Genomic DNA, 16,471 nt, shown 5'->3' with positions numbered 1-16,471 from the left:
CATGAAAAAATAATAATGTGAACTAGCTTTGCTGTTTTATATATTGTATTTTGATTCATACTGAATAAACTGTAATACTAAAAGCCTTGGCCACGTAGTTGAAAAAGTGATTAACTTGATCACTTTTAAACGACATCTTTCACCCTCTAATAAGTTGGTCTATATACAAGATAGGGACTTGTAATTTTGCATGCAATTTAGTCTTCTGGCAAGTTTGAACTCGATTAATAGATGTGTTCTAAAGATTCAAAAAGAAAAAGCTGCGCATTAATCATTGATTAAACTAATCACTGTTTGAACAACTAGGCCCTGTTTGGCATATTTGTTCAGATTTCGTTTTTGTAAAGGGGTTTTGGATCGAACCAATTCTATGCTACGGTCTCTTTTGATATTGGTTGTATTTTCAGCTTAGTAGTAAGAAAAGCTAGTTATAAATGTGTACTTACATATAATCTGTGTTGACTCGAAAAATCGATAATTTTATCGAAAACTGTCATATCAAATGCTTTGTCATACCAGCATTTCAATAACAAACGGTAGCTCCCTTGAAGATTCCTTTTTTTCTATTTTGTGAATCACTTTTTTGTGAGTGCTTACTTTTTAACAACGGAAGACGCATCCTGCTTTATTATGATTTATTCAAATGCAGGTTTTTTTCACTGTTAACACGACACCCCCCCGCCCCCTCCACACCCTTCCTTCTCCAACATATCCTTCTCCCGTTTCCCAAAAACATATACATTATATTTACCAAATGTATTGAGGAGAGGACTCTATTAAGTTGTAATAACTTGTTGTCACATTCATTTGTTTATTTGTACAATAAAATATGTTTAAACTTTTTATCACCTTTTGAAACATTATATGCTGAAAATGAATAGCTATCTAGGGGAAGATTTGGAGTTGAAAGGCAAATATTTGTTGCCTTGAATGTATAATGCAACCCTATGTAAATGTATCATATGCTTAAATATAAAGACCAGTTTACTTAAAAAAATCAATTTAAAATATCCGGCGTCTTTTTACGATGTAGGGAAACGTTATAAACGTTTCTATTGACCAAGGTACATATAAAACGTTAACATGAAGGCTAAAGTAGATATGCAATTTTATGGTGAATTTGAAACTTAAGGTTGTATGCTATCTTACTGTGACATGGGGACTTAAGGATGTTTGCTACCTTATTGTGGCATGGAGGCTTAAGGATATATGTATGCTTAATTGCTACGACATGGATACGTAAGGATGCATGATATCTTACATTTACATGAAGACTTACGGATGTATGCTACCTTACTGACATGGAAACCTAAACTTGTATTTATACACAGAAAAATCGTTATCCCCTTGACTTTCGTTCCTTAGAGTATATAGATTATTTTGTTTTGTTTTTCGATTATAACGGAAACTATATTCATGCAATATATATGTGATTGGTAGATTGGCTGGTGGGAAAATGGAATGCACGGGACACCCTTTGTTCCTGGCACGTTCCCAACCAACCCTTTCCCCATCCCTTTCTAAGACTCTACAGAGAAAATACCTGCTGGAATCTCCTTATCATTTAACTGGCCCTGGTTGGCCTTTCTATATTGTGAATATTATTCATTCATTTTGAATATTCTGATCAAATTCTCCTACGATTTGATGTATTCATTGTTAAATTACAGGATACTGTATTGAATATATCACATTACTAAATAAGACTTGTGCATTATATTTCTGATAACTGAAGACTATAGTATCTTGGAGCCGTGTGAATACGAGTAAAGGCTACCTATGTGTGTCTCTGCAACATCAGTCATATAAGACATTAATAGAAAACAAAAACACACAAAATTTCAATTTTCCTATCGTCAACTTTCCCTTTCTTGATAGTTACATATCTACATCCTTAATCTACGATGTTTACATGTAGCAGTTGATTCAGTATTTAACAACTTGCTTCAAGTATCATTACCTCCGTTATTGATGTCGACTGTTAAAACATAGCATTTCCAGATTTCAGGTTGATAAATACCATGGACATGTTTTATGGCCGCAATCATGATCTCATTTGCAAGCACAATATTTCTTTGTGTGATAAGAATGTCCGTGTAATTTTTGTATTATTCTATAGCGTCCTTGGTAGTTTATTGTCATTACCCCCAGTTCCCACTATGACCCGACCTTGGTTTACATGGTTGATGCGTCGATGAAGAAGATGCTTACCCATCCGGAACACCTGCCTGCTCTTATTCTCATTGTGCTTTTTCTATTGTCTCTATGTAAATCTCTCCTTGTTCATTCGTTGTCTTAGTTTATCGATTTTGTGTTCAAATAATGGTTTTAATGACCTTTCTTATTTATTTTTGAACGGAAGTGCAAACCGATCCATCCCCCACCCCACCCCCAAACAAACAACCAATCCCACTAAAGACCGATGTGGGAGGGATAAAAACGTTTAACGAAAACGTAATACTGCAAAATATTTTCATCAAAGAAACGACTTTCATACATGTTGTTTTTGTTTTTGTTTTACCTACGTGCTACGTGTAAATAATTTTCAAATGCTTGCAATCTCACATCAATTTAATCTAATATATTATGTCAGACATCAAAATATATAATATTTCGAAAACTTTAAATAATATGAACGACGACATACATATTATCCAGTCCATTTGAATAAGCATTACAACACGTCAGATTGTAGAAGCATTTTGGCATTTTTGAATAACTTAGCAGACAGTTTTATCATTAAAGCTGTGTCTTGTTTCATGTATGTTGTCAAATGTCATTTACTTTATAAGACTAATCTCATACAGATTCTGATAAAACCTTTAAAATGTAAAACGTGTGCCTTGTATATGATTGATAACAAACATAACAGTAAGTTTGTTGAGACCTGTGCATATCCGTGATTCCAACAAAACGTCGATTAAAGTATGGAGCAAAATGAACAAAAGAAAACACTACATTTCTGAGACCCTGAGAATACGCGTCTTTTGCTTCATCGATGAAATCCGCTCAACGTTTAGCAGGGAAAAGCAACCAACATTTTGAGGACTTTGATATATCCTGACTGGCTGTGGGTTAGTAACGACAAATATCAAGGCGCACTACTGAGTGTAGGCGAAAACATTAACCGTCTTACCACATAAAGAAAAAGCATAACTTATACAAATAACGAAATGCAAGTCCTTCTCATGACCATCATTAAGAGGAAGAAGTATTCGTGCTTTGTGACACTACGTATGACTTACATGAGTATTTGTAGACCACATGGATGGATGGGTTGTCTGTCTCTGCTGGGTTCAACCAGTACTCGATATTAGGGTCAGCAAACTGACCATCGCCTTCCCATTTAACACGGTCGTCTATCTCAGACCCACTTGTCCACCAGGTGTAGCGTCTGTAATGGTAAACGAGGAGTTCATGCTAGTTGTTATCAAAACAAAATCCAAAATTATCGGATATATTAATGTAATCTATTACATAACTGATCCATTTTACTGTGTCATACGGCCACGTCATAAATATGGTATTACACAGTTGTACTGACACCTAAAGGTGCTGTGATTAGTAAAAACTGTGGGAACATATTCCAGCGCCACTACAGGTACTACTTTTGCTAAGTACATCACAAGACACATTAACTGGTTTTTTTAAGTTTATTTAAAACGGTTCATTATTAGAAAATAAAATCTGAAATTGCTTTGCACTGCGCGGAACGACCATACCTACGATCGGAGTACTATGGGGAACTATATAGATTCAGCTGGGGAAACATAAAAAGGTTTTGTTTTTCATCAAATTATGAATGTTATGTGATAAATAGAATCATGCATTCGTGTCAAAGGCTCGTGTCATATGAAATTATTGAACGAGCTCAAATAAATACAATATGACAATGGAAACGAATGTAAGATCGTTTCTATATATAATCAATACAACCGACGATATCACATCCACGGACCAGACAGTTCGGTAACTACTCCCACATACACCTGAAGAAGGATTCGTCATTTTGCGATTAAATATGGTTTTCTGTAGTTAGCCTTCCGAAAGGATTTGTGTTTGTTTAGAATTTAACGTCCTCGCAAGAGCCAGGGTCATATCAGGACGGGTAGCTAGGGAGGCACTGTCGGGAAGAGAAAATATATACAAAAGAAAGAAAACAGGAAAGATAGGAAACAAAAAAGATCTCAAGTGTTGCAATAGGGACAGCAGATCATGTCTACTCTCTTACATGTCCTCTTAGCAGAAGATAAAGAAGAAACAACTGATTCTGCAGGGACAGCTCACATATCAGCGTCGTAATTCAGCTGATAATAATGTATGTGATGATAGTTATCTGTGTTGTATACAGTTTGCCTTATAAAAATGGTTTGATTTCTTCGGTATCTTGCCAAAATATGAACATATAACTATAGAATTTTCTTATTTAAGCGTGTACTTCTTAATACTTGTATGTAAAACTCCTTGAACGTTCTGACACAACTATAAAGTTTCTTTGTTTCTCACAAAAACAAAATGGTTCGATTGTAGACGAATTGCCTCTAAAGGGATCATATAGTGATATCCGCAGTGTCGGTATTAGCTATCTGCTTATATGAATGAAATCGTAAACAGTCCGTACAAGACCTTGGCTGTCGATAGGATACTAAACCCCTGTACAACCCACCCGTTGTACAGGCGTATAACATAGTAAACGAGTGATTATTCCCATGTTTAATGAACCAGTTTCGGAGATTACAAGTATGAGTAAACGCTGAAACACAATGCATGTGGTACATGTATCAAAACGATGAAAATAGGATATTCAGTTAGTTTTTATATAGAGGAGTCACCTTGTCTATGCATTTTGTAGAGTAAAAAGGCTGTTATATCTAAGCAGTGGAAGCCCGGGTGGTAAAAATAATCAAAATGTTTAATTTACTTGTTTACGAGGTTTTTTTTCAAGGAGCAACGGGGAACTTTTTTACTGTTATTTATAAAGGACTAAACTGCTACTGAACAGATAGCATTTTTCGTCAAAAGCAAGCTACATGTATTAACATTGCTGTACTGATTTATTGGCTAACTATGACATTTACGAAGAGTCATTGATTACACTTGGAATATATCAACGTTAGTTTCAAACTTATTATAATCGATGAAAATGTTATAACTTACAGACACTTTGTTATATAAATCTTCATTTACGTTCCATAAAACATATCACTTTCAATAATGATTGTTTTATATACATTCTTACATGAAAAAAAAGAGATTAATTCGTATTTGCAAGAAAGCCACATATGTGAAGCTGAATTCTGACGCTCAGTCGTTCGACAGATACTATACAGTAACGTACAGATAGAATGACAGCAAGGCTTAAGTTCATTATTAATTGCAGTAAAATAGCGAAAAGGCGAGTACAAATATCATCAAAACCGCAACTAAAATTAATAACTAATTAATCACAGTCCACATGAAATATTTTGGTTTCTCAGTTTTAAAACGAACTAACAAACAAACATTTTTACGTCATACTTTTACCTCCTTCGTTGAGTTGTAAAACCGTAATTCATGAAACTCTTAATTGACTCAGTCATAGCTTGACATAGGGACCAGTCGGTCTCACTCAGTCATCGCTTGACAAAGGGACCAGTCGGTCTCACTCAGTCATCGCTTGACAAAGGGACCAGTCGGTCTCACTCAGTCATAGCTTGACAAAGGGACCAGTCGGTCTCACTCAGTCATAGCTTGACAAAGGGACCAGTCGGTCTCACTCAGTCATAGCTTGACAAAGGGACCAGTCGGTCTCACTCAGTCATAGCTTGACAAAGGGACCAGTCGGTCTCACTCAGTCATAGCTTGACAAAGGGACCAGTCGGTCTCACTCAGTCATAGCTTGACAAAGGGACCAGTCGGTCTCACTCAGTCATAGCTTGACAAAGGGACCAGTCGGTCTCACTCAGTCATAGCTTGACAAAGGGACCAGTCGGTCTCACTCAGTCATAGCTTGACAAAGGGACCAGTCGGTCTCACTCAGTCATAGCTTGACAAAGGGACCAGTCGGTCTCACTCAGTCATAGCTTGACAAAGGGACCAGTCGGTCTCACTCAGTCATAGCTTGACAAAGGGACCAGTCGGTCTCACTCAGTCATAGCTTGACAAAGGGACCAGTCGGTCTCACTCAGTCATAGCTTGACAAAGGGACCAGTCGGTCTCACTCAGTCATAGCTTGACAAAGGGACCAGTCGGTCTCACTCAGTCATAGCTTGACAAAGGGACCAGTCGGTCTCACTCAGTCATAGCTTGACAAAGGGACCAGTCGGTCTCACTCAGTCATAGCTTGACAAAGGGACCAGTCGGTCTCACTCAGTCATAGCTTGACAAAGGGACCAGTCGGTCTCACTCAGTCATAGCTTGACAAAGGGACCAGTCGGTCTCACTCAGTCATAGCTTGACAAAGGGACCAGTCGGTCTCACTCAGTCATAGCTTGACAAAGGGACCAGTCGGTCTCACTCAGTCATAGCTTGACAAAGGGACCAGTCGGTCTCACTCAGTCATAGCTTGACAAAGGGACCAGTCGGTCTCACTCAGTCATAGCTTGACAAAGGGACCAGTCGGTCTCACTCAGTCATAGCTTGACAAAGGGACCAGTCGGTCTCACTCAGTCATAGCTTGACAAAGGGACCAGTCGGTCTCACTCAGTCATAGCTTGACAAAGGGACCAGTCGGTCTCACTCAGTCATAGCTTGACAAAGGGACCAGTCGGTCTCACTCAGTCATAGCTTGACAAAGGGACCAGTCGGTCTCACTCAGTCATAGCTTGACAAAGGGACCAGTCGGTCTCACTCAGTCATAGCTTGACAAAGGGACCAGTCGGTCTCACTCAGTCATAGCTTGACAAAGGGACCAGTCGGTCTCACTCAGTCATAGCTTGACAAAGGGACCAGTCGGTCTCACTCAGTCATAGCTTGACAAAGGGACCAGTCGGTCTCACTCAGTCATAGCTTGACAAAGGGACCAGTCGGTCTCACTCAGTCATAGCTTGACAAAGGGACCAGTCGGTCTCACTCAGTCATAGCTTGACAAAGGGACCAGTCGGTCTCACTCAGTCATAGCTTGACAAAGGGACCAGTCGGTCTCACTCAGTCATAGCTTGACAAAGGGACCAGTCGGTCTCACTCAGTCATAGCTTGACAAAGGGACCAGTCGGTCTCACTCAGTCATAGCTTGACAAAGGGACCAGTCGGTCTCACTCAGTCATAGCTTGACAAAGGGACCAGTCGGTCTCACTCAGTCATAGCTTGACAAAGGGACCAGTCGGTCTCACTCAGTCATAGCTTGACAAAGGGACCAGTCGGTCTCACTCAGTCATAGCTTGACAAAGGGACCAGTCGGTCTCACTCAGTCATAGCTTGACAAAGGGACCAGTCGGTCTCACTCAGTCATAGCTTGACAAAGGGACCAGTCGGTCTCACTCAGTCATAGCTTGACAAAGGGACCAGTCGGTCTCACTCAGTCATAGCTTGACAAAGGGACCAGTCGGTCTCACTCAGTCATAGCTTGACAAAGGGACCAGTCGGTCTCACTCAGTCATAGCTTGACAAAGGGACCAGTCGGTCTCACTCAGTCATAGCTTGACAAAGGGACCAGTCGGTCTCACTCAGTCATAGCTTGACAAAGGGACCAGTCGGTCTCACTCAGTCATAGCTTGACAAAGGGACCAGTCGGTCTCACTCAGTCATAGCTTGACAAAGGGACCAGTCGGTCTCACTCAGTCATAGCTTGACAAAGGGACCAGTCGGTCTCACTCAGTCATAGCTTGACAAAGGGACCAGTCGGTCTCTCTCAATCATAGACTTGACAAAGGGACCAGTCGGTCTCACTCAGTCATAGCTTGACAAAGGGACCAGTTGGTCTTGAAACGTTGCGACACGTTTAATACGTACATTGTTTGTGTAAAAAGTAAAACTTTGATATCATATCACATATTTCCAAACTGATGAATCTTATTGAAGATCTTAATTAAACATAATAGCACTTATGACAATACACCATATAGTGCCGTTATCAGGGGGAGCATGATGAATTGGTGTTGTGCAACCTGATGATTGATTAATGATGATTAATTTATATTGCTTATATTGATGTGAATCAGTTGAAATCTGTTTCCCAGTATCAACTGATCATTATTGTCATCTGATTGATTTGTAGTTAGCTGAAATCTGTTTCCGATGATCAGCTGATTAATTGATTTGAATTATATTGCTTAATTGGTTGAGAACTGTTTCCCAGATTCAATCAATTAAAATGTTTATTGAAGTTGAAATGTATTGATGGCGTGCCATTATGGTATATTGGCAGAAAACGTGTATTAATGTCGGTCAGACACAATATTACACAGTGTACAACCAAGTTATAAACAAAAGCATCACACATAATTCAATGTATTATAAAGTATTATAAATCAGAAATTAAGACGTGTCACCGATACTGTTTAAGTTAAACTGGTAGACTACTAGTATGTCCAGCAACAAAGAAGGACAACTCAAATTGAACGTTTTGTCATTTCTCCAGAATTCGAATGGCGCAGCAAAGTTAACCACATTCAACTTAACCTTTATTTCTTGGTTCAACATTCTCAAACCTGCATAACATTTGGTAGATAAATCATCTATCCTGTTGTTTCAATACAAAAAATGCGAAAACTGAACATTGTTCGTCCGAAAAATATATTTCATCATTACCTGCTATTTGTTTCATGATTTCGTGTAACGTGATACATCATTGTATGACGTCACAGGACTATATTTTCTTTTCAGCTTAGGAGGGAAGCAGACGCTAGCAAACTTAACAGGCATGGAATGCATTTTTTCTTGTTTTTGTGCAATCGAATGTTGCTTTTTTTCAAAACACTATGAGAACAATTGAAAAATAGCAAACAATTTGATTGTTACGTCAGGAGATAGAAAAATCTAGCACTGGGTTTATTTACTTATTTATTTAATATTTGTAAGACTTCATTATCATATTTTAATTCAGAGTGGCGCCACAGCTACTAGTTATACTGTTGCAGCAGTAGTTTAGACCTATTTTGATTTCTGACTTTTAGCCCTACCTTCACCGATGATTATTTTGTATCCAACTGTATTCATTACTACATTTTAAAGGAGCATCTATCATTGCACAGTACATTTATTAAGTTCACGAATTATGACACGGAGCTAAACTGTAACACTCTCTTCGTCCCACCTTTATCTTAGACATATTATATCTTATATGTTTAACACATGTATTTATTATATATTACAGCTCCTATAAGCTGTTATGCTTTTGGAATAAACTGAATTAAATTGAATGATAAAATTGAGGAGCTTACTTTGCTATATCGATCGCCTTCAGTTGTTGTATGATGAAGATATGCTCATCGTACGAGTTAACACTGACGAGGGCAGCACCTTTCCCCTGTAAAATACAAAATAGATCAGGTTATACCTATTCCATTTCAAACTTACAAAGACACATGTACTTTATACAATTGGTGTATCTACCTGTACAGGTGCGGGAAAGAAAAATAATTCTGAAGTGTCTCGTTACATGATCGAGCGAGTGACTTAGGTGCGTTTCCTGTAATTGGGGGTTTTCCTCTGTGTCCTCGGTTAAAGAGACACTGTACAACACAATACAGATCTACTGCTGCACCAGTTAAAGTACTTAAAATATTTTCATCTTTCAGTTTACCTGTTTTCGGTAGCTGTAGTATTTTAACATCTCTCTTAGCAAACCTACTGTTTACCAGTTTATGTGTTCCATGTAACCATCAATGTCCTTTGTGTCGTTAAGATATGAAATTAACGATATTGATGATTGCCGCGTGTTATGCAATAATTGTCCGTTTTTTGGTTTGCGTGTTGTTGTTGTTGTTGTTCTTGTATTTGTTGTAAAATATAAATATAGTAATTAGATTATCCTCGATATTCTCTATTAAAACAAAAACAAATATGAAATGTACATTTCTCAAAGTAATAGAGTTAGCTATAGTGTTAGTATTACATACGATGGTACCGAACCAGTGGAGAAAGATGGTCAAAAAGGTGATAATTGTTATTGGTTGAAACTCAGAAATTATCAAAACATATTATATTCATATCCTACGTAAACAAGGACAGTTCTCCATACAATGCTATGTCTATGAATTCAGGTGACCAACATCTAGTTCTTCTCCTACAGACAATACATTATTTCATATTTATCAACAAAAAGCAGGAAATAACAAGTTGTCAACAACACTGTGATTCGAACTCATAATCGATAACACTTAGACTGAACACTTAGACTGAACACTTAGACTGAACACTTTTGACATTCCCAACATAAGCCCATTTGTGAAAACAAGAATGCATATATGCATTTATAGTTTGAATTATATTATTGTACAGCAGTGTCTATTTTTCGAGTTGTGCGTACCTTGCATATCTTATCGGCCTCTTCGTACAGCGCTAGTGGATCTTTGATAAATTCATAACAACTTTGGCCGTGGAAAAACCATCCAAGAGGACACTCTAGAAATAAACATGATGAACTATTACAATGAATTTGTAAATGAAAAGATACATTATCAGCGTAGCTATTCTAAATACCACCATACATAAGCACAATGAACATTTAATAGGTATAAATGTGAATGTCCTATCTGGACGGAACACGTGTGTGAAATACCATATGTGACATGTAGACATAAGTAAAATGTCATCTTTGTAATTATTTGTACACATGTGTATCCCGGGATGTCTTCCTTGAGATTTACATGGCCATGCAGGTTCAGGTAAGAATAGGACTACTGTTTTCCATTACATGTGTACCGTTAAAGGCGACTTATGTAGGGCCCATTCAGAGTCGGAAATTTTCTGTCGTGTCTTCTGCTAAAAAGACACTGAAGAAACGCTTGATTCCTTTCTTACTTTTCATTCCGGTGATGTCTCTCTAGGCACTTGGCTTCATCTGATCTTAACTATAGCTAGGGCGTTAAAACCAACAATTCAAATCAACATTTACACCTCGAGGCGTGTCATCTGTGTTGTATCTAGTTTGTGTAGTTGTATCAACACCAAATCTACTTTGAGCAAATGCTTGAAAGCTATTTCTATGATGAATAAGTGTGTGGAACAAAGATGCTAAATACAAACACATTACATCGTACTTAGGTAAATACTCCAATACTTAGTATCCCAAATATACTGATTTGTTTTGAGAGAGTGAAAAGTAAAGAATGCTTTCTTTTCTTGTTAGTAACATCATCGTACTAAAATCACTTAACACTGGTAAGAAGAATGCTGTAAGGGTGCGCACATGTCTTTATAACTATTATACACTTTTTTTTATATGAGATTAATTACAGATAAAGCAGGCCGTAACAAATTAATAGAATATCTTACCCTTTATGGGATTAGATAGGGAAATCTCAACCCGAGGGAGAAAATTCGAAAGTTGTCAAACACGAGGCTTTGAGAATTCCCCGTCTCAACTCTAGGGTGATATAAGGTTATCTCACACATGTAAAGTTGTAGATACACCTTTCCAGGGTAAGATAGAGTATACATTACGTATATTTCTGGCCTTACCTCCTATATTTTGACTGTCCAACCCTACCACAAGGGTACACAGTAATACTACTGCCGTCGTCCTCATCGTTATTCTCCTCTTTACCACCAGTATCTCATAGCATAATCTGTCGGCAGAAAGAAATCAACATGTAATTATAGTCAATGCAAATTGATATATAGAGGAGATTAAATGAATTCTCGAAGAATATCATGTTTATTTGACGAGTATGGCAAAGTATACGAAATATGCGAAGCACGAGTAAAAACATCAGTATATTCTGCCATACGAGTCACATGCGGAAGATATTTAACGTGACTAATATGGCGGCATAAGAAATGTGCAGGAACTAGTAGCATAATATTTCACGCAACTGAACAGATGATTTGCGGCAGAAAATAGAAAATGTCATTTTATTTGGTCGATATCAAATCGAAAATTGACCTTATATCACAGGTGAATATATTACTTGTTTGTATATCTTTACTGCAGTGCAGATATAAGTTTAATTTCTGAGACTTCGCCGGTAAAAATGTAATGAATTGTTTTATTTTGTCGTGGCTAAAGCGATATCATTTGATAGAGTAAAATACAATTGTTCTAAAAAAGATTAGGATCAAAGATCACCGTCACAAATCATGAATGTAAACAATCACGTTTAGTAAAGACTGACAATAAAACACAAAAAGGTTGGCCAGGAGGAGGTAAGAGTCATATTTACTCAATGTACACTGTAACTGTCACGAAATGTCGGCTACTCATCACCTTATAATTGTCACCCATCATAAGCCTATGTAATTATCTAGCTAGAATAAGCCACTATAAAGTGCTTTACAGTACATATATATACAATTTATACACTCAATACTATAATAGACATATACATTATCTATTACATTAATCAATACACATTTGGCGCTTATTATTAGCCCTATGTCACCTAACTAATATCTCCATATGTGTGTATGCTTGCGTGTGTGCTGGAGATATATTGTAGGAGTCTTACCGTTTTACAATTTAAGGTAGTTATTTTCACCCCGCTCAAATGCATCAAGCATTATTAATACAACGATATCTTCATTTGAATATTATAATATATATATATTGTCTCATTCTCGTCATTCAATACCTATACTAGTCTATTTAGGAGCTCTATCACATGATAGGAGTTGTAAAACTTATATTTTCTCAAATCGATTCCTAATTTCCTAAAGACTGAGTGATCTGCTTGACAACAATGAAGCTCTATCGGCAGACATAGCTTGCGATTCTGCCTGCTTTATCTCCCTCTGCGAACACTGGGACAAAAAGAGCTAAGCGTGATTGATTACCAACCAAAGTGTTTTTCAAGAATTTTAAAAGACTAGGTTGTATAAAATTCTGTTCATATACGCTTAAATGATAATGATATATACTTGAATTGTTTATACATTTAATTCCGAAACTTTACAGAAATCGTTACTAACAAGGTTTTATTGCGCAAACTGCCAGCTGTTCCAGGACGATTGTGTTGGGGTTTTTTTTCAAGCAATATTGTCATAATTTTTACAGGACAAAAACGAGCAACCCTTTACTTGGCCGGTTGGTTTGGGGGTTCTTTTCAGAAAAGGCTGAATTTATAAAGAGCTTAAATGTCACTGTCAAACATACTGACAATCCATGTCCTTCAATGCCACGATATGTACTGACCGCGTGGATTGTGTATACCTACATAAAACTTGAAATCAATTATTTTCTGTTCTATAACAGTCGCGTACGCTGATATTTTTTAACTTGGACGGCTTACTTTTAGGCTGTACTAGAAACAAAAGGGCCAAGGACCACGGAGCTCTATTACACATGATATCTACTGATACATAATTGCATAAATAACAGGTAATGTATAAATACAGTAAGAATGGTATTAAGATATACTGGGGATATCAACATAAAGATCACACAAGGTCACAAGTTAAATTGCTTATCAATCAGACATATTTTTTTTTAACCTTATATAGCCTGTTGGATTGGCATGCCTATATACTTATTATGGATTGGTTTTCGTAAGTGGTTTTGTATTTATTATAAATGATGGGTGCCAATTTGGGCCTTCTGGTGGCCATCACCGATAAGTATCATTTTTTTATCATTGTGGTTATGCCAATATGATATGACATGAAATTAATGTCAGCTTGGAGGCCATTCCGAGATATGAGGGGGTAAAGTGGGGGACCCAAATCATAAATGTTCTCTTTATGACAAAACTACATGTTTTTTTAAGTTTCTTCCTAATTGTATCATGTAACGCTAAAGCTACAAAAAAATAGCCGAAAAGTAGCACAAAGTTGAAAAGTAGGTCACTGTCACCTTGCTATATATCTGCTTAATAATGTCAACAATTCCTTCATTTTTTGTGCCAAAATACAAATTAGAACCCTACAATTATCTAAACAAGTTTATATTTATAATTATCTTAAGCAAATACCAAGAAATGGGAGTCAAGTGCCCGCTGACCACGTTTCTTACACATTTCATATTATGTAGGTACAGGAATTTGTAATTCTATGCCGGTGAGTAATAGCCTATATTTCACTCCATACACCAACAAATGGATATTTCCCTGCGTGCGCCTCATTTTTTTATTCTGAACTTCTCCCCTTTGTCAATCTATGCTGTGATCAACTTAGAGAATGTGTTTCCTCCCGAACTCCCATGGGCTTCAAGTTTTAAAAGTATTTTTTCGTTGATATAGTTAAAGCGGAGCCCTCTGGGGTCCAGGCAAAACTCAATGACTATAATTGAAAATGGCGACTTTGTAATGTAAACAGAGCATTCGTGTAACTGTTACTTTCACATCTGAAAGTATTGCCTGATGTATACGACATGAGTTCCACAACGTTAATATTAAGAGGGGACTCCTTTTCTGGGGGCCTCTAACAGCAAGCAAGCCTTAACTCAAAAATATATTCATTAAAACTACAAAATCGATTTTAACATATATATTTGATCAATAAAGCATCTTCAGAATATAAGTCATCGCCAGAGTTAAATATCATTATCATCTATATTTTAGTCGCTGTCATGCTTTTCCTTTTTTCGGAGATCACTATAAAATGATTATCAAAGAGCTAAAAATTGACATAAACGTCAACATGGGCCCGCAATGACAAATATCATTTTGATTATCACTTATTACATTGATTGATGTCGAATCCTGACAGAACAACAGACTTGATAGGTTTTCGAAATATGGAGTACCTTTGCAGGTTTTAATATCGTTGACATAATAAAATATTCTATTTCTTTATGCGATATATATGTCTATGATTTTGATTTATCACAAATATGATATTACTTTGATTAGATTAAGATTTATATGGCGGCGGTCGTCGATGAAGCTTACTCCTGCGGAACACCTGGGGCCTGTTCATTTATGCGGAATAACCGGTTTGTCCGTTTTTTAAATGTAACGATTTCGGGCATTAATCCTGGCGGACCTGCAAATGTTTATGTAGGCCTTGTAAGGCTTTGTCAAGGCTCGCCTGAAAGCAGCATCAGATTACTAGGTCCGACATTATTAAATAAACGAAAACTGTGGTCCGACCGGTTGAACCGTTTGAACGAAAACGGACCAGGTCTTCAGCTTCCTATACTATCTATTTTAAGATCTCCGCAAAAATAAAATGATTTGTTCATATTTGCCCTGATTTCATAGACTAAGAATTCGAATTCATTTATATTTACGCTTGAGTATCCTCTTTGTCGTATAAATAATTGACTGATTTAGATTTAAATTAAGTGAAATGAATTGCTCAAACTGATCAATTGAAAGTTAAGGCAAAAGACATGTTTTTTGATAATGATTCAGGTAATACGAAGATTCTGTATTATTTGACATATTGCACTCGAAATAATTTCGCATATTGAAAATTCAAATTCGTAAACGCACGGATAGATATGTTTAACACGTCAATAGCACGCTATTGCTCATATACATGCATACATATATATTTTTACTACATTTTTGCCAGTGAAATATCGGATTCTATCAACTTGATATTGTGACAAATATCAAAAGCGATATTTTCACAGATTCAAATGAAGCGACAGTAGAATAAGTGGTTGTTTGGGTGAATGTTTGGTACACACACTTAAGTATTTACATAAATATACAGTTGATAACATTTTTATGAGCAAGTATACAAACAATTGGCAGAAATCCTCGTTAAGTATCCCATTCAAAATGGTGCGCAGCCTTGATGTCAATCGTGACGTCATTAGAATATGGCGCTAATCATTACGCTTCTGATTCCTGTCCTTTTTTTAATGCATTACATTTTTCATGTTTGAAGCTTTAAAAATGCAATAAATAGAACATTTAATGGTGTCTTCAGTAATAAAAAATATATTCCACGAGTACGGCTAATATTTTGATATTAGCCAAAATATTAGCCACGCTCGTGAAATGTATTTTTTATGACTGAAGACACCATTACATTGATTTTTAAAACGCCGTTCAATCCCTATATATCAAAGCAGTATTAAATATGTACATACCTTATGTGGAAACGCACTAAGTTTTTGTTTCACAGCACACAAAACAGTAGCCTGCAGTGACACGAATACATTACAAACGCTACCTGTAGCCCTGTCCGCAGAGACATCGAACAATACTACACATCCATCTTAACTGACTGCCGATCAGGTGGTGTTTGGCAGGTGTTTCACCGTTAACAAGTTCACGAGGATGATTTGTTGCGCATTTAAAATCCAAACACTGACACGGTTTCAGCTATATCGGATGACATAAATTACGGCAGGTTTTTGTATTTCACAAATAATGGATGCTACAAGACTTCCAATTTCTCATGAATAGATATTCTGTTTTTTAATATTAGAACGCTGGAATTT

The 16,471-nt window shown here is 36.9% G+C and overlaps 1 protein-coding gene across 3 annotated transcripts in view; it reads right to left on the bottom strand.

The window, feature by feature from the left end:
* LOC110452740 (contactin-like) overlaps positions 1 to 16,471 on the bottom strand; it is a 46,492-nt gene that overhangs the window by 22,825 nt on the left and 7,196 nt on the right. For 2 of the 3 annotated variants that reach the window (XM_021501387.1, XM_021501386.1), the window contains exons 2-5: positions 11,602 to 11,708; positions 10,448 to 10,542; positions 9,360 to 9,445; positions 3,246 to 3,394 (exon numbers count right to left, since the gene is read on the bottom strand). In XM_021501387.1, coding sequence (XP_021357062.1) covers positions 3,246 to 3,394; positions 9,360 to 9,445; positions 10,448 to 10,542; positions 11,602 to 11,668 — 397 coding nt within the window. In that variant the 5' untranslated portion in view covers positions 11,669 to 11,708. Of the gene's footprint in view, positions 1 to 3,245; positions 3,395 to 9,359; positions 9,446 to 10,447; positions 10,543 to 11,601; positions 11,709 to 16,117; positions 16,246 to 16,471 lie in introns of those variants that run through there. The other variant, XM_021501388.1, reaches the window with a different exon arrangement.

Source organism: Mizuhopecten yessoensis, unplaced genomic scaffold, assembly GCF_002113885.1.
Source record: "Mizuhopecten yessoensis strain PY_sf001 unplaced genomic scaffold, ASM211388v2 scaffold6863, whole genome shotgun sequence".
Lineage (NCBI taxonomy): Eukaryota > Metazoa > Mollusca > Bivalvia > Pectinida > Pectinidae > Mizuhopecten > Mizuhopecten yessoensis.
This window is presented reverse-complemented; position numbering and strand designations above follow the sequence as displayed.